The 24,469-nt window shown below is 35.9% G+C and overlaps 1 protein-coding gene across 2 annotated transcripts in view; it reads left to right on the forward strand.

The window, feature by feature from the left end:
• The window catches only part of LOC138693004 (uncharacterized), a 146,334-nt gene that overhangs the window by 57,496 nt on the left and 64,369 nt on the right, over nucleotides 1–24,469 (forward strand). For both annotated transcript variants that reach the window (XM_069816501.1, XM_069816502.1), the window contains exons 2-3: nucleotides 3,118–3,234; nucleotides 17,568–17,684. In XM_069816501.1, the coding sequence (XP_069672602.1) occupies nucleotides 3,118–3,234; nucleotides 17,568–17,684 (234 nt within the window). The remainder of the gene's footprint in view (nucleotides 1–3,117; nucleotides 3,235–17,567; nucleotides 17,685–24,469) is intronic.

Raw genomic sequence — 24,469 nt, forward strand, 5'->3', positions numbered from 1 at the left:
AACCCAGACATATTGGTGCACAATCTAGTGATTAGGAGTTCTGCACCACCATCTCTCCTAGTCCCGCGGTAGAAATTTTACCCCTCCGGAGATCGAACCTGGGCCGACTAGTCTGGAGACAGACACGCTACCACAAAGCTAACTCGGCGGACGTAAAAATAATGTATTTTAAGTAACTTATGGCAGATCAATGAAACACGAGAGTATGGTTACTATCTGAAAAGCCAAAGATACGCAATTTTGACGTTAGAAAAGGCTGCGATCGTATGTTCAAATCCTTCCTAGGTCATGGATGTCCGCTTCCTGTGTTGTTTTAGTTGGAGGTTTGGCGTCGTGCGGTACAACAACCGAATTATATTTATAAGAAAATAGAGAATATGGTAGTTTCCAAAATACCATGGTAATATAGTCAGGTTAGGTTTGGTTCTGCTTATATACACGAGAAGCTGTAAATTTAAATAATTCTTTATTTTTTTATTACACTACGTGTATTTTGTTCGGGAATATGCAACAACGACTCAAGAATGTTACCGTGGCATTCCGTAGATATTGAAAATAATTTGTCTCAATTGTGAAAAAAATCATAATTTTATGTTTCTCTCGCCTTATGGTCTTCAAATTTTTTAATTGGTTATTTTACGCTGCTTTTTCAACTTCTATGGTTATATACTGTAGCATCTGAATGAGATGAACGTGATAATGCCAGCGAACTGAGTCCAGGCCCCAGCGCCGAAAGTTATCCAGCATTTGCTCTTAATAGGTTGAGAGAAAACCCCGGAAAAAACCTCAACCACGTAACTTGTCCAAACCAGGATTTGAACCTGGACCCGCCCGTTTCACGGTCAGATATGCTAGCCATTACTCCACAGAGGTGGACTTACGGGCTTCAAATAATGCATAGTCCACATCTGTGGAGTAACGGCTAGCGCGTCTGGTCGCGAAACCAGGTGGCCCGGGTTCGAATCCCAGTTGGGGCAAGTTACCTTGTTGAGGTTTTTTCCGGGGTTTTCTCTCAACCCAATATGAGCAAATGCTGGGTAACTATTGGTGTTGGATCCCGGATTCATTTCGCCGGCATTATCACCTTCACTTCATTCAGACGCTAAATAATCTGAGATGTTGATACAGCGTCGTAAAATAACCTACTAAAAATAATAATGCATAGGCGTATACGTATAATAGGTGCCTGTCTAGTGTCAGGTTGAAACCCCCTAAACTCCCCTTCCCCAAAAAAGAATCACCAATACTCTTCAAGAGTAGCAATGCCATGAAGTTAATTAGTTAAGTATTTATAGAGTGGCGCAAAAGTTACTTAACACTGTTAAAATATGCAACTGTAGTAATATCATGAAAACAACTCATGTAATTTTCCACCAGTAATTTGTTATTATCATAGGTAATATAAATTTTGCAACTTGGTAACGAAACAAAAGGCAAACATTTAGATATGTATCATAGACAATCGAAGTTTTGCATGTTGGCAATGGAACAAAGGACAAACAAAACAAACTAAAAACTGTCGCCGAGAGTAGCAGACAGTTGGCATGCTGTTATTGTTTGTTTACATGTGGCAGCAGGACTCATGATGCATGTGGACAATTTCGATCAACTCTATTTCCAGCACGATGGAGTCCCTCACCATTATGCTAGAGACGTTCGTGTGTACTTGGATCAAGTTTTTATCCTTAGAGTGATAGAACGTCGTGCAGTCATTGAAATGCCACCACGTTCGCCCGATTTCACCCTAATGGTCTTCTATCTGTGGTGTGCGGTGAGAGACTCATGCTGGGTTGCAAGAAAACAGATCTGTAAATAATATATTCTTCCATTAGCTTAGCGGAACTTTAAAGTTAGTGGATTGTCGGGTTGCAGAAGAGGAATTTAACGGGCCGCTAGTTATTGGATCGTTAACCAAGCAACTCTGGATTTCACAAGTGACGCAATAGGACGTGAATAAATAAGAAGTTAACATTGGCTGCTAGACTGACGTGAGAAATTACTTTTATTGTTGTCAAAATTTGCAATAAATTTAGACTAATAACGAACCAGAAAGAAATCAGGAACAGAAGTTTTAGTGAGAGAGATAAATATGCCTATTTGTTATTAGAAATAGCGCACGAGTGCATTAATTTTATAGAAAATAAGACTACAAAGCACATAACCTCGTCCTCAGACGATGAACTAGAGTCTGTAATAAATAAATAATAACTGCGCTATTCGAAGAATTAATGAATAAATAAATAAATAAATAAAGTAGTTATCAAATTACCGTATATCGATGGCTAAGAAGGGATACCTCGTATCTACAAAATTGGTAATTCAATTTAACTACATTATTACTATTTAGATTAGCTACATTATTACTATGTTCACAAAATTGAACAGTGTACTAATATTTCGTCCTCGGATAGAAGATCTTGCAAAGCAGAAACATATAATAAGTTTGTCTATTTTGTGAAACTAATTTCTAAAACAGTTTTTTTATTTACCTATAAATGTACAGATAAGAGATATCACTTTTCAGCCATCGATATGTAATATTATTTTAATATCGTGTATATAGGCCTATATACAATATATCGCATGCCTGAATGACATATATAAATTACTCGCCAATACACAAAATTTACGTTAGATGGCTGTCTAACGGAGGAATAAATATTATTATAGGAGGGAAATCAGATCTCTAAGATAGTGAATCATTTAACGGACCATTAACACTAAAGGTGTTTCTTGCAACGCGTCTTTCGAACTTATTGGTCCGTTAGCAGCCAACGAAGGAATAAATGCGTTCTTGCAACCCACCATCAGTGTATGGGAGGAAACCAGAAACTCTTGAAAGCTGAAGGGTTACATTGGGGACGCCTTCGAGATTGACGGGAATACTGAGCTGTGTCTTCGTGTGTGTCAGACTCCGATTGCAGCAGGAAAACAATTTGAACACAAAAAGAAGTGAAATCAATTAGTACATATTATGGAAAACAGGCTCTAACTGTAATGTAAAGTGAAAAGTCACTTTTGCGCTACCTTGTACTTGCATTTTGTTTCGCTATTTCGAAACACGTTGCTGTCTTCCTATTGTAAAGTATGTCCACATGTCGTGATGTTGTGTTGCAGAGATGGGAACGTGAAAACAATAAGCTGCCGACTCATCTTCAGCGTTCGGTACCCGAGAAGCCAAGCAGTCCGCTAACCGTAGACCAGTGGAACGCATTCGCATGGGAAGCTTCTCAGGTTAGTGCTGCTTTTACAATATATTCCATTAAGCTGTGGGTCTCGTATCGTAGATTTACTACCTGATAGAAGTCTTGAGGTAAAATTTGTCGGCCAATCTCATCCATGTTGAATTTTGACGTTGAATAACCTCTGCAGTCAAAATGCTGTACTACTTCTACTAGGCCTACTACTGCTGCTGCAACTGCAATTACTACTACTACTGCTCCTACTATTATTACTGCTACTGATACTGATACTGTTTTAGTAGGTTATTTTACGACGCTTTATCAACATCTTAAGGTTATTTAGCGTTTGAATGAGATGAAGGTGATAATGCCGGTGAAATGAGTTCGGGGTCCAGCACCGAAAGTTACCCAACATTGGGTTGAGGGAAAACCCCTGATAAAAGCTCAACCAGGAACTTGTCCCGACTGGGAATCGAACCCGGACCACCTGGTTTCGCGGCCAGATACGCTAACCGTTACTCCACAGATGTGGACACTGATACTGTTACTACTGCTCCTACTACTATTACTGTTAGCATTACTATTGCTACCACTACCATTACTATCACAACTGCTACCACTATTACTGCTATTGATACTACTAATGCTACTACTACTGCTATTGTTGCTATTGCTACTACTATCAACCTACTACTACTATTACTATTGCTACTGCTATCACTACTGCTAGTTGCTGCTATCACTACTGCTGCTACTACTACTACCATTACTGCTGTTACTACCACTTCTACTGCTACTGATAATGCTACTGTTACTACTATTAACTTACTGCTGCTGATGCTACTACTACTATTGCTTCTGTTACCACTACTACTGCTATTATTACTACTACTACCGTTACTGCTGTTACTACTACTGATACTACTACACATTGTATCTTAGATTCCGTGTTATAATATTCAAATTTGTAGGCCTAAATGATAATTTTTAAATGTCAATAATAGGCCTGCGTACAGTATCGGCTATACAATGTAAGTAAGGAAACTAGATTACAATTTTATAATGGAACGATGGACGTATACTCTGTATTTTGTGGAAGTAAAAGGAAATAAATACTAAACGAGAGATTAAGAAATAAAAGTACTCGGAGCCAACTAAAATACTTAATTTCTAATAGACTATTATGTAGGGCTATGGAGACCATGTACAAAATTGGAATAACAAGAGATTACAGACAAATTTTTAATTATAGTCCAAGAAGAAGATTACAATATGTGGTCTCCCCGAAGAAAAGATATTTTTGAGCAGTTCAAACCATTAACCTACTGACTTGAGAGTCCGATGGTTAAAGTAGAAGAAATGATGATGATGATGATAACGATGACGATGATGATTGATGATGACGATGACGATGATGATTATGACGATAATGATGATGACGATGCTGATGACGACAATGACGATGATGATTGATGATGATAACGATGATGATTGATGATGATGATGATTATTGATGATGATGACGATGATGATGATGGTGATGATGATGATGACGATAATGATTGATGATGATGATGATGACGATGACGACGACGATGATGATTGATGATGATTGATGACGATGATGATGATTGATGATGATGACGACGGTGATGATGATAATGATGATGATGATGATAGGTAATCTATACTGCATCCGATGTTCTTGATTAAAAATTGCATGTTCACAAGGATCTGTTTCAACACAAATAGAAGACATTTTTGTGTAAGAAGAACTGTTTCTTCTATCACCACATTTAAGCTCTAGTATTTTGTGTGAGATGTTCCGGTGTTTTTACCTTGTCATAAATGTAAGTGCATGCAATGTTTTGGAACTGTAGGCTCTGTCGGCTGCAGTATTAGGGAAGGCAAGAAAAGAGGGCGCCTGGATATTAAATTCGTTACCAAGAGCTTCAGGAATGGACTGACCAGTTGATATTTATGACACGGTGCAAATACCAAAAAATCTCGTACTAACTTGAACACCGTGAAAGACTCAAATGATGCTTGTAACTTGTTATTGTAAATTGATAACCTAAGCTACGATATCTGTGTTATGTACCGTAATTTTAAAGAAGCCAAATTGCCCCAGTCGGAAGAGGGAATGACTACGGTTTGACAGAATCTTAATTCTTTATTCAGACGGAGAGAGTGATTTTTCTCTTAGCCAGAAAGTTCATGATATAGGCCTAGTTTCTGAATAGTTTCTTTAGTGGGAAAAGGGAAATTAAGTAAAAAAAAATTACAGTTTCTACATTTTTCTTGTGTTGAGCGAACAGGTGAGCGATTGGGTTTATGTATGACGTGAGTCTAGTCCGACTTGAAGGCCCACGCATCGAGACTCGTACCGAAACGCATGACGTCACCAGGTGGGCTGCTTTCCTCCCTATAAGGAAACGAGACTCTGAGATCATGCATCGGATTGAGATTGCCGTCCGCGATTGGTCAAAACAAGAAATTCCTAAGTATTTCAATAAAATTAACTCCCTAAAGAGGGAAGAGTGTGGGGTGGGTTTATGTCTTCACTCCTGGTAGTAGGCTATAATAGTAGCTAAAATAAGGTTTTTATTACCTCAACCTATTTCATAAATTCGCTCCATGTTATGATGCTGTTTCTTGATATTTCAATCGTATTTTATAATACAGTATCCAATGTTTCGTAACTACTTACAGGATTTATCTTTGAAAGTAAGTCATAGTTCCTGAAGCGTTGAAGCAACAGTGGTGCAACAACGTAATTTGTTTGGGAGAGAGTAAGAATTACTTACTTACTTACTTACTTACTTACTTACATACTTACTTACTTACTTACTGGCTTTTAAAGAACCCGGAGGTTCATTGCCGCTCTCACATAAGCCCGCTATTGGTCCCTATCCTGAGCTAGATTAATCCAGTCTCTATCATCATATCCCACCTCCCTCAAATCCATTTTAATATTATCTTCCCATCTACGTCTCGGCCTTCCTAAAGGTCTTTTTCCCTCTGGCCTCTCAACTAACACTCTATGTGCATTTCTGGATTTGCCCATACGTGCTACATGCCCTGCCCATCTCAAACGTCTGGATTTAATGTTCCTAATTATGTCAGGAGAAGAATACAATGCGTGCAGTTCTGCGTTGTGTAACTTTCTCCATTCTCCTGTAACTTCATCCTTCTTAGCCCCAAATATTTCCTAAGCACCTTATTCTCACACACCCTTAACCTATGTTCCTCTCTCAAAGTGAGAGTCCAAGTTTCACAACCATACAGAACAACCGGTAATATAACTGTTTTATAAATTCTAATTTTCAGTTTTTTTGACAGCAGACTGGATGATAAAAGCTTCTCAACCGAATAATAACACGCATTTCCCATATTTATTCTGTGTTTAATTTCCTCCCGAGTATGATTTATATTTGTTACTGTTGCTCCAAGATATTTGAACTTCTGAGAGTAAGAATTGCCGTGTGAATTTTTTTTTTAGTTGGTTATTTAACGACTACGAGATTATTTAGCGTCGATGAGATTGGTGATAGCGAGGTAGTATTTGGCGAGATGAGGCCGAGGATTCGCCATAGGTTACATAGTATTCACCTTACGGTTGGTGAAAACCTCGGAAAAAACCCAACCAAGTAATCAGTCCAAACGGGGATCGAACTCGCACCTGAACGCAACTTCAGACCTGCAGGCAAGCGCCTTAACCGACTGAGCCACGCCGGTGGCCTCGTGTGCAATTTTCATGACACAATTCTTATGATAATTGAGATGAAGGGACTAAACATACCGTACTGTCAACTAGCTTAAAACTGTTTTCATTCGCCGCAATAACAAATAGTCCAAAATCCAATTGAATCGGTTATTTCGAAAACGTAACATGTACAGTTCTGCGCAAACTACTTCAGTAGAATTTATTACATTAATCAAACTAAAAGTCAGTTAGTTATTCATTTCTAAAGATTAAATATGTGACGTGTTATGATTTTTAACAATAATATGTTATACGAAAGAGTAAAGAGCACTCTGGTTGAAAAAAGTAACATGCGCGAAAATGTCACATGTTACGTTTTCAAAATAACCGATTCATATTGGCTATCGGATTAAAACTTTGAACAGAGGCAAACAATGAGCAAATTTGAATTATGAAAAATGTTAGTTATATTATTATGAATTTATGAAGTTCATTTCAAGTAAATATCTTTTGAAATATTATATTAAACATTACTTTCATAACGATGATTGTAAATAATTAGAAAAAAAGTAGGCTTTGAAACATTTTATTAAATCTCTTATTTTTACCTTTTTCACAAATCTGATAATAGCTTTAGTAATCATGATTTGTAATTGATTACACAATTCCCATCTCTCTCTCTCTCTCTCTCTACATATATATATATATATATATATATATATATATATATATATATATATATTCTTATCTTTATCTTCCATCTGTCTTTTTCTTTTGAAAAAATGTGTTATATTAGAAATACTGACGGACCTCTTCATATCAATATCTCAATATTAATAATACTTCGATCAATAAATGAAATAATAAACCCTTCACTATTCATTCATTCATTTAGTGTTCTGCCCAAGGGCAAGTCTTTCACTGCAAACCCAGCTTTCTCCAATCTTTCCAATTTTCTGCCTTCTTTCTTTCCTGATACAGATTTGAATAATTTCAAGGGAAAAATTGTCAGCCCAACTTTGAGTGCACACAAACACTGTGTGACTTGGATTGTGTTTTGTGTTAACGTACCTACAGTGATGTATATATTGTGCAAATCTAGTTTTCAGGTATAGGTCCCTGTGAAGCAGACTTTCAATGTTGCATATTTATAAAATAATTACTGCTGTATTACGTAGACTACTACAGGGACATCATTTTATTTTTACTTCAATTTTTATTGTACCTGAGTTTTTGAATGTACTTCGCTCCCACCACTTCTACTAATGAAGTTCAACCGTCCTCCACACAGATTCAGGATCGCATATACAGTCATAGTAGCCTTACGATCATAGTAAACAGTACGTTCCAAAAATATGTTCGCCTTTTCCAGTGACGAAAGAGCTTCCAATAGTGAATAATTTTCGCACAGGTACTGTCGTCCATTTGCCTACGTCGCATCCCGGTTTCCCCCACCTGCTTCTATTCGCCTCTCTGTAATGACTTGTGGCTGGACTGTCTTAGCTCTTTTCTGAGAACATTAATTTCTATAAGGAATTGGACGTCTACGTAATATTATACAACTGTTTAAAATAATTTAAATAGAAGGGCCTCGTTAAGTAATTAACTGTCACATGATTTCCCCCCTTTCTACGACCCTGCGAGATAAAGCTTGGACGGAAGTAGATAGCATGTCTGAGTAATTTTGTCTTTTTGGATAGGGCAGAAGTGAAGATTGAATTTACAGTAAGAAAGGTACTCTTTTATAGAGTAGGTGCAGAATTATTTCAACATGAGTTACTAGTACGAAGGACGAAACTGGTACATAGGTACAATCGTCTATAGTGCGATAATATGCACATTAAAACTGAAAGCTGCATCGAAATGAACAGCCACCATTTAAAAAAAATGTGTTTAAATATCCATATTATGATTATTTTTCAATTTAACTTCATTCTGTCTAGTGTACGCGCTAATGTGCTGTAGATAGTATAATATACACTGTATAATGAATACGTCCGCATAGACAGCTCAGTTCGTGAGTAAAAACACTCATTGTTAATACTGTACTGTACTTTGATTAAACAAAAACCTAATGAAAGTTATCAAACTCAAAATCGCAATATTTCCTAGTTTACGTAAATGGATGAACTACTTTTCTTCCCTCCTATACCTAGTAAAGTGATTTGTTTGTATTTTACGCCAATATCATCGAACTCCAGTCGTGGAAGCGGGTAGCAAACGGTTCTCAACTATTGATTGAAAGGTATAGCCAGGTTAATATTAGAAATGTTAGTAAAAATAAAATGATGTCCCTGTACAAGTTTTCAATGGTCACGCTAAGAGCATTGATTTACAACATTGCATTGTTGCCATTACTTATCGAATGCCCTAGCAATACTCTCTTTCCAGCTAAAGACTGAAATAAATGTAAATAAATGCACATGGTATAATGGTTTCTGATTGGCAATTGAACGCACAACGCCTCCAAGCTCATGCTTGTCACCTTCTTCCTCACATTAAAATAGTTCCTTCTGAAATAATAAAATGTATAATATACATGGAATACGGGTAAATTAACATGTTTATAAGAACGCTTTCTTACGATTAAACAATATATTTATATTAGTAGTTTCAGACATTGCATGATAAATCAATGTAACGTGTGTTATGGCAAAGCGCATGCGTAATAGGCATTAAGTTCCATTCAAGGTTATCTGCAGCTTCACAGAGCACATCAGTACAGCTGGTAAAACAGTGCGAGATTCAGTGTTGCCAACTTCAAAGAAAGTTCTGTAGAATTAAAGAAATTCTCCGCTCTTCAAAGAATAACATTTAATCACGAATCTACAAAAAAAGAAAATCCACTATTCCCAGTAGAGAAATAATGAACGCGCATATATCTAATAATGAAAATTCTTCGATATCTCTGTATCCCTGTGTTATTGAAGTAGTATATTGAATGAAATGGAATGCACACAATGTGCATAGGATTTGTACAGGGACATCATTTTGTTTTTACTTCAATTTTTATTGTATCTGAGTTTTTGAATGTACTTCACTCCCACCCCTTCTACTAATGAAGTTCAACCGTCCTCCACACAGATCCAAGACCGCATATAGTCATAGTAGCCTTACGGTCATAGTAAACAGGACGTTCCAAAAATATGTTCGCGTTTTCCAGTGACGAAAGAGCTTTCAATATTGAATCATTTTCGCACAGGTACTGTCGTCCATTTGCCTACGTCGTATCCCGGTTTCCCCCACCAGCTTTTATTCGCCAGCTAGTGGCTGGGCTGTCTTAACTCTTTTCTGAGTACATTAATTTCTGTTAGAAATTAGACGTCTACGTAATATTATACAACTGTTTAAAATATCTTAAATAAAAGGCCCTCGTTAAGTAATTAACTGTCACGTGATTTCCTCCCTTTCTACGACCCTACGACATAACCAGTTGGAGCAATTTTATCTTTTCGGATCGGGCAGAAGTGAAGATTGAATTTACAGTACGTAAGGTACTCTTTTATAGAGAAGGTACAGAATTATTTCAACATGAGTTACTAGTACGAAGGACGAAACTGGTAATTGGGATTAGGTACAGTAGTCTACCTATAGTGCGATAATATGCACATTAGAACTGAAGTCTGTAACGAAATGAACGGCCACCATTTTCAAGAATGTGTTTAAATATCCATATTATGATTATTTTTTAATTTAACTTCATTTTCTATATTGTAAGCTAATGTGCTGTAGACAGTATAATATACACTGCATAATGAATATGTCCACATGGACAACTCAGTTCGTGAGTAAAAACACTCATTGTTAATACTGTACTGTATTTTGATTAAACAAAAACCTTATGAAAATTATCAAACTCAAAAGCGCGATATTTCGTAGTTTACATAAATGGATGAACTACTGTTCTTCCCTCCTACACCTAGTAAAGTGATTTGTTTGTATTTTACGCTAGTATCATCGAACTCCAGTCATGGAAGGGGGTAGCAAACGGCGTTGATCCGAAGGTATAGCCCCATAGCCAGGTTAATATTAAAAATGTTAGTAAAAATAAAATGATGACCCTGTAGTTTAGTCTTTGCAGAAGTTTGTGAGTTTGAAGTAGTATATTGAGATACAGTTAACCCTTTGCATCCTCGTGGTCGCATAGTCACACGTCACACCGGTGGAGGATGCTCCGACTAGGAGATACGGAGACTGGCGCACAATGGCGACAATGAGTGGGCCGGTACACCCACTCCCAGGTGAAATCACCATCATGAATATTGCATGTTCTTTATGTAATGTTTAGGATCCCAAGGTCAGGGTACACGACTGTAAACACAACATTATCACACACAGACTGGCGAATGACAAGTTGTGGCTTCATGCAACAGATTAGACTCGGGTGTTCAGTTAGTCTACGCATTGTAGTATGCCTACTGAGCATTCATGGCAGAGAAGAGCATAAGATGCCCTAATGGACGCAGAAACATTCCCATCGATCGTTTTCTAAACCATAAATTGTATAAAATCTGCCTATTATCGAACAGCGGTCATTTCAGTTGGAAACATTAACCCAACTCAGGAAAAATAAGGTTCGTAGTCTTAACAAACGAAATAAAACGGTCTCTGGTTAACTTGATATTCCACGGGATCTAGTTTAGAACCTTGAGGCTAAAGACACACCCATCACGTACGCAGTGACTGCTTCTGTTCAAACCACATCAGTTCATTCATCGAGGCAAAATGCCAAATGTGACCAGAATTCTGACGCTCAAAATGGGACACATACAGATAAGGAGGTGAGATCTGGCATGTGAGCTGTGCAAGAGGAGAAAGAATGAGCTATCAGAAAGGGGATTTATTTCATTATGGTTATTACTAGGGGACGGATTTTAGCATATTTCGTCGGTTTCTTGGTAAAAGTGACCAAGTCCAAAATGCAAAATTGTTGAGAAAAGGCATTTAAAAGTTTAATGATCCATCCAAAGATAACTGTACTTCTTTAGATGTTAGTGATAAGTTATTTTGAAGGTAAATGTGATATAGTATTGGTTTTTAATATAAAATTATGCCATGAATTTTCATAATGCTTGAAAGCCTTGGAATGTGACTTGGTCACTTTTACCAAGAAACCGACGATTTGCATATTTCATTCCTTAGTTGCAATTCATATGCTACCATTCTATAAATCCATTTCAAGTTATTTGTAAACAAAGGTCAAGATTTTATAGGGCATATATATATATATATGCATATTTAAGGGATAAATGCATATTTCCGCTTTTAGTGCATATAAACTCACATTTTGTTAATTTTTATGGGCCGTATTCATAGACATTTTTAGCGCGGGTTTTCGGTTGATTATCAGCGTTTTTCGTATTCATAAACCAGTGTTAGCGATAGGATATGATTTGAATTCTGTACTAGTAACCAGTGGATAGCCGGAGCTAGCTTAGTACGCTTGTAGCGCGTGCTGCGAAATGTCTATGAATAGCACCCTATGTATCTAGTGTTTAAACCAAGATTGAGAATACGAAAAATTGCAATAATGGAATACAGAAGAAACACTGAGATTCAAATACATTACAGTAGTTATCATTGGCGCCAACTTATATGGGCTCGTCGGGCTCGAGCCCACCCAATAATTTGTCGTGTTATTATTATTATTATTATTATTATTATTATTATTATCATTATTATTATTATTATTATTATTATTATTATTATTATTTATGAGTATTATTTATTTTAACTTATAACTCGAGTGTTCGAGCCCAACCATTGTTTTTTCAAAAGTTGGCAAAATGTTGCATCCACTTTGACTTGTAATTTGAAATTTGTGCAAAGGCTGACGTCATTCTCAATTCTTCCAATATTTCTATATTTTGTTTCGTAATCGTTCCATTTATAATCAGCTGTTCTTTTTAAATATTTCATTTCTACCATACTTATTCTTTTTTATCTTTTGCCTTGATATTACCTAAATATTTAAACTGATTTACCGTCCGATAATTTGGTTAAGACAATTTTGCTTCTTATCGGTGACTGATCTTTAAATGTCATTGACTTGGTTTAGATTCGAAATTTAAAGTATAAAAAACTATATCCAATAATGATAATAATAATAATAATAATAATAATAATAATAATAATAATAATAATAATAATAATGGAATAGTTTTTCATTTGATAGGCCTACATACTCGTATTTCACTGTTTCAATTATCAGTTCATTTTATGTAAAACAACAACAAAAAAACGAGAATTCTCCAATGCCTTTTAATGGATGTGTGTTGTGTGTTTTTAATTTTACATAAAGACCCAGTAATTGTTTTACTAGAATTTGTTACATTTCATATGAATCATTCTCAGATAAACTGACTTACAGATACTGAATATGAAGAAAGTGCGCCCAATAGTAATCAGAAATCGCTGTTTACAGATAGATGACATGACAAACCATTCTTTCTTATCAGAGATGCGGATATTTGTAACATATTATGCTTCGATGCAGATCTCTAAAATATATTTTGTACTGGTAAGTTAACACCACAGTAGCTTCCCTTTATACTAGGTACTGTACGTACAATGAGACACTCATTTTCCTGTTTATCAGTTTACAGTCTCCTCTACTTTTTCATCGTGCATGACACATATGATTGATTTACTTGTGTACATCTGTTTTCTTACAGCTGTTTTCTCCTTGCCACTGAGTCATACTGTAATGGTATTCCTACAATCTCAGCAGGCGAAACTTCGATTAGACTTTCCCGCTACACATGTATACTTCGTTCCGTAATGTCTGACAGGAGAAGTAAACATTGCCGACAGCGGAGGAGAGAAATATAACTGCTATTGAACCAATGGCAGAGGTCTCATTCCACGCTTATCTTTAAGTTATCTTATCTATGGTCTAAAGCCATTGGCTGAATAATAATTATACTTCTCTCCTCCTCTGCCGACAATGTTTGTATCTCCTGTCAGACATTATGGAACGAAGTATAGTATCGGTTTTCTGCTGACCTCGCGTGGTGAAACAATGTATACAATGCGCACCCCGATGTGATTAGCTTCCGTGCACCGCGTCGGCCTTTTAATTGCATTGCTACTGCTGGCCTACGGGGCGGAAAAATAAAAGCTTCTCGTGTAATAAAATGCTGAACGAATCCAAATAATTTGAGTTAACAGTCAACAGACCATGTTGAAATAGTCAAATTTGTTTTTACCATAACATTCGTACTCACTAAGAAACAAGTGGTGACGAATAGCATTTTCTCATAACTTTAGGCCTACTGATCTAATCTTAATTGTCACAACATTTACTACGTTTTCATAGAGTATTCAAATCGATTTGAATATATTTATCGTTACTGAATACGATCCACTATGTTCTCTGTTTTCATGCAATTTTCGATACGTATTGAAAACGATTTGAATACGGAAGCTGAAGTTTCGAAAGTAGTAATGTTGGTTAACATGTCATCTACATGTTGACATGTTGATCATCCTGTTGTAATAGGCTATAAACGTTGCGTTTTCTAAATGAGGCGCATGAAAACTTAATATATACCGGTACTGGCTTTTAATGTAGAGTGGTAATAGAAAAATACTAAACATTGTGTTATAACATAACCAGAGCGCCAGAGCTAAGAAGTTGATACCAAAACTGTTAAGTTGTGTGAGCTTGGACTATATCTCTACCGAGTGAAAAGTAATAGCGCATCTCTCAATGTCAGTTAACCAGAACGACAAACATGTAAAAAATAACATACAAAGTATGCAATTATAATTCTAGCTTCATTATAACAAATAACAATAAACATTTTTTATTTTATTAAAAGAAATACTCATTTTATGTTAAAAAAAAAAAGCAATTGCAAGTGAGCAGAGATGAGGCTACAGGATCCGTGAAGCAATTAAGGCAACATCTTCGGTACCGTGAATTTAAAACCTGGTGTGCATACCCCCAGGAGGGGTATTGTTTGAAGAAGTACCTGCAGCCAACTCGTGGATCATCAAGCATGAAGGATTATCAAGTTCTGAATGGAGAGATATGCTAAAAATGATTGCGATGGTGGCACCAGTACGTTCTCTCCCTGGTCGCTCTACAGGCACAACCCACTGTAGGTAATGCAGTGAGTATGAAACTTTACCACATGTGTTTGGGAGTTGCCCACAGGGAGAAGTACTCAGAATAAAACGTCACAACATCATACGTTCTATGATCGCAGATGCTCTTCGATCCAAAAATCTAGACGTTCACGAGGAAGTTCATTGTATTGCTGATGGTGGAAGCACTCGTAGGATCGATATCATAGCTATAAATAGAAATAAACAGGCAGCCGAAATAATTGATCCTACAATCAGATTTGAAATCTCAGCCACTCAACCATCTGAAGTGAACGAAGCGAAAAAGAAAATCTACGAGCCTACGATTCAGTACCTATCGGCGAAATACAACATAGAAAAAATCACAGTTACCGGTCTCTTCTTCGGAGCGAGAGGCACCATTCCGAAAGCCTTTGAAAAGTGGAGGGAAAAATACAAGCTGACGAGAGATCTTCAAGATGCCATCGTCGCCACCGTAATAAAATTTTCTGTAGCGATATTTCGTCAGCATCTTTATAGTGTACATTCAATTTAAATTATATTTGGTTCTATTTTTTTTTCTTATGTCTTAATCAATTTTGTCTGAAATCTGTTTATATAATTTTTCATTTTAAATTTTATTGTGAGCTATTCTGTGTCGCAGAGCAAACCCAAAATATTGGGTCAGACCAATAAATTAATTAAATGTATTCGAAAATATTGTAGTATGCAGCGCCTCTATACACTCCAACGAGTTAGATATTAGTATCTAGCTCGTTGATACACACGTATAGATTTTTCAAATTTGAGCTTTCATTTGTCTTATTATGACATTGTTACGCTGCTCTGTTAACGAAATCGATACAATTACAAGTATTTAAAATACGCTGTAGTATATTTACAGGCAATAAATTGGTGAAATTTAAATGTGATATTTTTAACTCTCGTGGATTAGGAGATGCACTTCAAGTGGTGACAATATTAACTGTAATCCGTTGTGGATATTATTGAATTATAATTAATTTAGTTTCCCAGTATCTAATCTTCATATTTGACCGTGATTTCTCATTGGAAACGTATTATGGAAGCAATGAAACAAATAAAACGGCAAAAAGTAAATAAAGTATTTCGTGTGATAATATTGCAGTTATTATATTAATCAATTTAAGCTCTCTGTATGCCGTTTGACAATATTTAATTGTATTGTTAATTTCAACAATATACATGAAAAAGAGAACAGAACTCTGACAAAAATATTTCATGGAGGTAAGGATCTGCTGTTATTGATAGGAATTAAGACGCAAGTTGTTTCAAAATCCGTAATTTCACGATTCATTTTCTCATGTAAATCAATGTTGTGTCCGCATAAAAACATTTTCGCATACGAAGTTGGAGAAGTTTGAAAACCTAAGAAAGGAGAATTAATGATTAGTTTGAACATTAAATAAAGAAACTCAAATCAAACGTCAGTGCTGTATGTGGTGTAGGGAGATATCAAAGATTGACAACACAGTCGACCTGGTTGGCAAGTTGGTATAGCGCTGGCCTTCTATGCCCAAGGTTGCGGGTTCGATCCCGGGCCAGGTCGATGGCATTTAAGTGTGCTTAAATGCGACAGGCTCATGTCAGTAGATTTACTGGCATGTAAAAGAACTCCTGCGGGACAAAATTCCGGCACATCCGGCGACGCTGATATAACCTCTGCAGTTGTGAGCGTCGTTAAATAAAACATAACATTTTTTTTTGACAACAAAAAATGGATCAAATCTGTGTCAAAACGGCCTACACATTACCGTTGCTCACTACAGCTGTTCCCTTTCATTTCCTAGTTTATCGGAGTGATGTTAGTGAATATTACGAAATGGCGTCCCTCTGCTTAACATTTAATAATGATAATAGTAGAGTGATGACGAAAATTATACTCAATTTTGTGTTAAATTATTTTTAGTACACTTTAAATAAAAATCAATTCATGGTGCTACAGTCACACGAGAGGTCAGGCCGAGATGGCCGCTGCATCTTGTAGTCAAATACGTAATACGGGGTTCTGCATAATCAGTGCAGCGAGTTCCACAGGTGTCATCAATCGGCTTAACCGAAATTCGTCACCAATCATATCTCCCCAGCTTTTTTTTCCGAGCATGAGGCTCCGGAGTCATTGGATCTGTAGTCAATTTATATTGCAATATATTTAGGGGAAAGTTGGGTAGTATCGGACATCGGGTAATATCGGACAGTGCGTTTCTTTCATCTACCACCAGATAATAGTACCTGAATGATATGGTTACGTTTCTGTATGCGACGTCACAGAAACGTAACCATGCCATTCAGGTACTATTATCTGGTGGTAGATGAAACTCACTGTCCGATATTACCCGATGTCCGATACTACCCAACTCTCCCCCATTCTACCTTCACAAATTATTATTATTATTATTATTATTATTATTATTATTATTATTATTATTATTATTATCAGTATAAATCAATGACTTTTTACTTATGCTCTGGTTTCAAACTCATTGATTATTTTAGTTAATTAAATTATTTTGCATAATGCACTATGTTCAGTGTCTCGATTTACATATGCTTATTATATGTTGTTGCAGGCACATCTCGTACCCTGCGAAAACTGTGGCCGTACCTTTAACCCGGATCGTCTGGAAGTCCACCAGCGGAGCTGTCGGCCTCCTCCTGGCCAAGTCACGAAACGATCCACCCAGCAGGTACTGTACTGTTCAATTCGGGATAAAACGAGAGTGTAGTCACTTTACTGTTGAATCTCCAGATACATAGAATAGTACATTATGCAACGAGCCTATAATGGTAGTAATTAAGACGCAAGTATGTTTGTTTATGAAACGAACGTAAGCGAGTTTCATAATTTTCATACGAGCGTCTTAATTACCATTATAGGCAAGTTTCATACGACTTTTTATGCTCGACCATATTTCTAACTTGAAATTATTCGTAAGCATTCATATTATGGTTATGTAAGTGAAGAGCGGAACTGACCTGAATTGTGAAATGTGCGCAGACGCGAAAGTATTGATTTTTTCCGAGGCACGACTGTGATTGACCTTGATATAATCTAGAGAATAACATGAAGATTAGTCTTGATATAACCTAGAAATTGATTTAGAATTGAAAAACGAGATGACAAATTGAATTTATTTGAATATTATTTACAATTAACGCTAATTATTATAGTAATAGAACATAACCTTCTGCGACAGTATTGGATTTCCAGCCTCCGTGACTTTTCGCTAATTGTCTTTCGATTGCACATCCGAGAATAATCGATACTTGCGGTTTCATAATGGTACAATGGTGATTTCTCATTGGCTGAACAACTGAATTATAATGAATAGATGTACTTTAATGAGGTGCATTAAAGGGCTACTACCAGGTGTATAATTACTAAATTTCGGCATGGTCGAGCATAAACCTTATTATACCACATGAAGTATGTTCGGGTTATATTTTGATACACAGTTAAAAATATACACGGTTAGCATATATCTAGCAAATGCACATGGCTTGTCAGTATATTTTTTCTTTAATAATCTTCCTCGTATATAATCGTGAAAACTTTGTAACTAATTCAACAATTCATGTCATAAATACGCGTCAAAAATGACTTTCATACTCCATCGGCAAGTCTATCATGCTATCAAAAAGGAGTGCGTTATATGGCAGTATAAATTTTCAATAGCCTCCCTATCGATATAAATATTGAAACTCAAAACATAAGATTATTTAGGGCCAAATTAAAGAAGTACCTAATTTCTCACGCCTTCTATTCTGTAGGTGAATTCATGACATTCAACAACGCTTCATGAAATTGATACTAAAACTTTGTGTTGTACTAGTAGACTACCGTATATTGTAAACCTCTTCTGTATATATTTCAACTAGACTGTGACTATAAATTAAGACTTTACAGTAGTATTAAATTTTTTTACTTGTTCCACATTCTAACTGTGAAGCAATGTACGAATACCATGAAATGTTAATAAATACAATACAATACAACAAATAGCAGGTCTACATTATGAGAATAATGCATACAATATTAATTCTACAAATACTTGTCGATACTGTCTACTAAGACTAACCTGTATTTACATACAAATCTAAATCTTATAAAAGTGAATCTTAAAAATAAACAATATTTGTTAGTATTGACGAAAAATATTTAATGATTCCGATTACAATATAATCTCCTACAATACTCATGATTAATGACTCTCCAAGTCATTCCTCTGCTACTATCTTGCAGGACTCATAACGGAAGCCGATAGCGCAGTTACTGGCAGTAACGGCTGGTTCACAATAAACCTGGAACGGAAACGACAACTAGAAAGAGAACGGAAATATTGTTAAAATAAATGTACTTAAATGTAAGCATTCACAATTAACTGTTGTGAATGCTCACATTTAAATACATTCATTTTAACAATATTTCCGTTCTCGTTCTCGTTGTCGTTTCCGTTCCCGGTTTATTGTGAACCAGCCTTTATATTGCATCTTCTCCGTAAGATTCTAAGTCATAGCGAACTCTGTCAAGCACATGTAAGCTACTGCAACAGCCTGGCAAAAGACTGACCGAATGTGAGTTTCACGCTATTTTTGGAAGCTGTTCTCGTGCCTTGCAGTCCCTATCGGTAACTATTTTTCTGTATATCAAGTTTTCTTATACAGTGCATTACGACCTGATTATTTTGGAAGTTTCCGTTGTTAGGCCCGACGTCATGTCGAATCCACAGCACGTGAATCTTACTGTGTCTGTATCTAGAGGCAGTTGAAAAAATGAAAATGTGAGCTCTACATATATCACGATAGATGTAGGTGTATGCATAACTGAAGTCAAAACAAATTAATATAAAATGTAAGTTGTAACCATGAGCAGTACTTGGCTCCCGTGAAGTCGTGCTCATATTGATTTCAGTCACGTCGCGTGACCTGTGAATGAATCGTAGCGAGTGCTGGTTTATAAACTCAGTTTTTCTCCTCTACACCTTCACTTAGTTGCAAAAAGTATAAGCATGTACATCATGAGTGTCCATCTCTGTATCCTGTCAAAACTTCAATATCATCGACAATTGTTTACATTGCAATTATTATTTATTTTAAGCCCTACTATAAAAATTTCTATGTCCTAGTGTTAACCATAGTTTAGTTACCATGCATAAAAATGTTATTGTAGAGCAATTTTGTGGGAGAAGATAGATTTTAAAGACCGAACATTTACCAAAAAATTAAAGCCGAGAAAATAGGCCTAATGTTTAAAGTTTTGACAATTGAGGCATTTAAATTGTGCAAACATTTAAAAATAGCTACCAAAACAGTTGATATAGGGCGGAAGTGACTGAAATTATATGAATGTTCATGATGTGTGAGTATGCAAATTATGAGAAACCAAAAACATACAGAACCGCACATAGATATCATGAATCAGAACAGGCCTGGGGGATTTATGCGTTAGCTTGAACGATCTTCAGATAGCGGTCTTCTTCTACTCCCGCAATTGTGTTCATCGTGGACATAAGAATCGATCAGTAGCGTGCGGTGTGTAACCTACGTCTACATTAGTTGTAAACAGAAAATTAAATATATTTATGTACATATGTAGGCGAAACACGTCTTACACTCGTTGGGAATTGCACGTCACTGAATCTCTGCGTTGTTTATCGTTCCCATCAGTGTTGCCATATTTAGCGATAAGTCGCTAAATCTAGCGAATTTTGAATCAGTCTCGGCGACAAATTTTGTAAAATACGATTAGCGACTTTTCTGCTGATTTTTATATTCTTTCACTTTTTCCTCTCTTTTAAGTTAAAATATGCAACTGAAGTCATGCACTTCTTAGTTTTAGAAGACGCATGGGTGCATATCTGAGTAGTATAATGATTCATACGTGAAAGCCTGATCTCATATATTTGTGATCAGTGATCAGGAGTGAAAGATGCTCACGGCTTGCGTCTCTCTCTCAATGCTACTGCTCCAACACCCATGAACGGGGGCAACTTTGATTGCCACGTGACGAGTCGCGAGCTGCAACTAATGTAATCTTGGTTCTTCCCCGCAACACGGAGACCCAAGGCAATCTTTTTGGAATCTTGTGCCTACAGTTCGTGTGAAGCAAATGAGACTATAGTTTTTGCTGGTTTTAATATATTTTAATATATATTTAAAAAGTGTTAGATTTCACAAAAAAAAATTGTGGTCAAACGCTTAGGTGAAAATTTCCACACTTACAATTTTCCAGAAAGTGTAGTGTCAATAATTGGATCAAGTGCAATGTATTCACAACCAGCTGTTCCCACACCTTGCACATCAAATCACAGCCGTCAACAATACAACCAGACTCTGCAGAAGAGGGTTATGACGAGGAAATGATATTTTTCTCCGCATATGTATGTTTTCCTTATTTTTATTTAGTGATATTTATTATTAATTTTTAGCGACAGTTCTGGGGATATTTTAACAAACTTTGGAGAGATTTAGCTACTTTTTGTTGAAAAGTTAGCGAGATTGTAGGGCGATGTGTTGGCAACAGTGGTTCCTATCCACTTGTCCGCAGCTGGTTTCTCTGTGACCGCTAGCGCGCTCGGAGAGAGGCTTACCCCCAGCTCTGAGTTAGAAGATTAATCAACCATGCTAGATGTTTGAAAAGTGGCACAGAGAACTCTTCTGAGTCACATACAAAAATTATGGTTGAAAAGAACACAGTTGTTGATATCTTGAAAAGGAGAAAAATTCATCAAACGAAAGCCAAACGACTGGGATTACTAGAATATGTTTATGATGTTATGGAATTACCTTGTAATCTATGTTTAGATATAGGCTAATTTGCTATTTTTGTCTGAAACATATTTTATGCAGACATTTTTGTTTGTTTGACCCCATGTGAGTTTTTATACATAGTAGGCCTATATGTATAATGAACTAAAATATAATTCAGTGCATCAAAGAAGAGCTAAAATAAAACAACGTTCCAAGTCAGGATTAAATAAGCCTTAATTTATTATTCCGTACCCAACAAGCATACAAACAATGATGCTATATGGAGTTTGACTATGTAAAATTATAACCTAAAACTTGTTAATAAAATGCAATCCAGAAATTAATAATTCAAATAAAATCTTCTGTAAATTTTGGTTTCCTAAACTTGGGCTGTTGTTTTATTCGGAACCTCAGTCAGTTCAAAGATATACCATGCTTTTCCTAGTACCGCATTGGAATAAAATGACAAAGACAGAAAGAGAAAGTGTGTAGTGTAGCCTATAAACTAGAAAGCCACTATCTGCTGCGACTTCACGAAACAGACTGGCACTGATACAAAGATGTGGTGCTTCGCTAAAAATTTATAAGACGAATATTATAATAGAATTGAGAGTGATAGCCGTTCAGATCACAAAATGTAGATATTTTCAATTTCTGGAAGCCAAAACAAGCTAACTTGCCCATGGCCTTTCTTTATCTCATTTTGTAACTCCTTTACAATTAATTCCAAGTCCTCTTGTATTGTATTTATTTACATTCCATGATATTCGTACATCTTAATTCATAATGACAGTCTAGTTGGAATACATACCGAAGGGTTTACAATATACTACTCGAGTCTGTTCAATTTCTTCGAGTGCGGTTGGTGTCGTTCAAAGAAGCCACAGAACTGCACACGAGGAAGTTACAGGAATATTACATCACAAAGTTTTAATATCAGTACTTAATACAAGACAGAAATATTCATGTAGTGTTGCTGAATATCATAAATTCATATACAGAATAGGAGGCGCGATAAATTAGGTACTTCTTTAATTTGGGCCTAAATAATCTTATGTTTTGAGTTTGATTATTTATGTCCATGGAGAGAATATTAAATTTTTTTACTGCCATATAGGCTAACGCACTCCTTTTTGATAGCACAATAGACTTTCCGATGGTGTGTGAAAGTCATTTTTGACGAGTATTTATGCTATGAACTGTTGCATTAGTTACAAAGTTTTCACGATTACTTACGAGAAAGTTTATTAATGACTATTACATTGTTACCCTACGTCATATTTTTGACCAATAAAACGGTACGAAAAGACGTCCTTCATCCAATCATATTTGATTCTCGCACAATTTTATCACTTCCCTAGCATTTGTTTAATTTTATCACTTCCCTAGCATTTGTTTTTTATCATACTCTAGCATTTGTTTCCTTGTTTGCAAACATTTCAAACTGAAAATTCTTTACGGTACTGTAAAACATGCTTTGCGGTCGCAATTTGTTTCCCGCATAGATAGTCGACTGAAAATAGGGGCTCCGTTCAAATGTTTTGTTAAAGTAACATTAGTGAAATATAATTTCAGTAAGTCAATTAATATCGTTTACAGCGTAGTCAGTCAACTGAAAATGGCGGCTCAGTTTAAAAGTTTTGGTGAAGCTAACATTAGTGAAATAGAATTTCAGTAAGTTAATTAATATTTTATTGTATTAGAGTACTTTATTTCTTCTAATCTTTATATACTTTCTTCTAATCGTGTAATAGTCAATTAAATCCCATTCGAGTTTTGATTTTCTTTAGATAAATCAAAATCTCTAGTGAAATTACTGTTGAAAAAATATACTGACAAGCCATGGCATTATTTGTGTTTTCCATGGTCCTACACGATTCCCTAGATTTGGTACCTATTATTATTCTAACTACTCTTTTTTGTAGTAGGAATATACTGTTACTATCTGTAGAATTTCCCCGAATATTATTCCAAAACTCATTACTGAGTGGAAGTATGCAAAGTATATTGTTTTTAAGGTATTGATATTTACTATCTCTTGCATAGATCTAATAGCAAAACATGCTGAATTTAGTTTGGGGGTAACTTCTTTAATATGATTTTTTTCTCAATTTAACACATTATAGATTTGTGAGCAAAGAAATTTGGTTGTTGTTGCTGTTGCTGTTGTTTCTGTTAGGGCTTGTTGATAATCATTGTGCTTGGAATTTGCGAGGCTGAATTTGGGCAGGATTTAAATTGGATTCTGTTAGTTTTGTTACAGTTTATTACTAATTTATTGGCTGAGAACCAATCACATATTTTGAGGAGAATTGTCTCTGTTGAAGATTGAAATGTGTGGGAGTTATTGGCTGTAATTACTATACTTGTGTCATCTGCAAATAATATGGGATGACATACATCTTTTATTAGGGGGGGCAAGATCATTTATGAACACTAAAAAAAAATAGCCCGTCTGCCATTCTCATGAAATGTGTTGTTTACCGTAATTTATTCTCTTTTATTATTTTGAATGTTGTTTGTGTTAAGTTTAAATTCGCACTCCTCTCTCTTACGTGATCGAACTTTTATACGCCTCTCTGTCTTTGCAATTAATTGTCAGATCAGTTGCTTCATTCTTTACACTCATGATGATGATGATGATGATTATTATTATTATTATCAATATTATTATTATTATATCAATTAACATGCACGAACATGTTCTCATTTGACTGAGAAG

The sequence above is a fragment of the Periplaneta americana genome, chromosome 17, assembly GCF_040183065.1.
Source record: "Periplaneta americana isolate PAMFEO1 chromosome 17, P.americana_PAMFEO1_priV1, whole genome shotgun sequence".
NCBI classification, from domain to species: Eukaryota; Metazoa; Arthropoda; class Insecta; order Blattodea; family Blattidae; genus Periplaneta; species Periplaneta americana.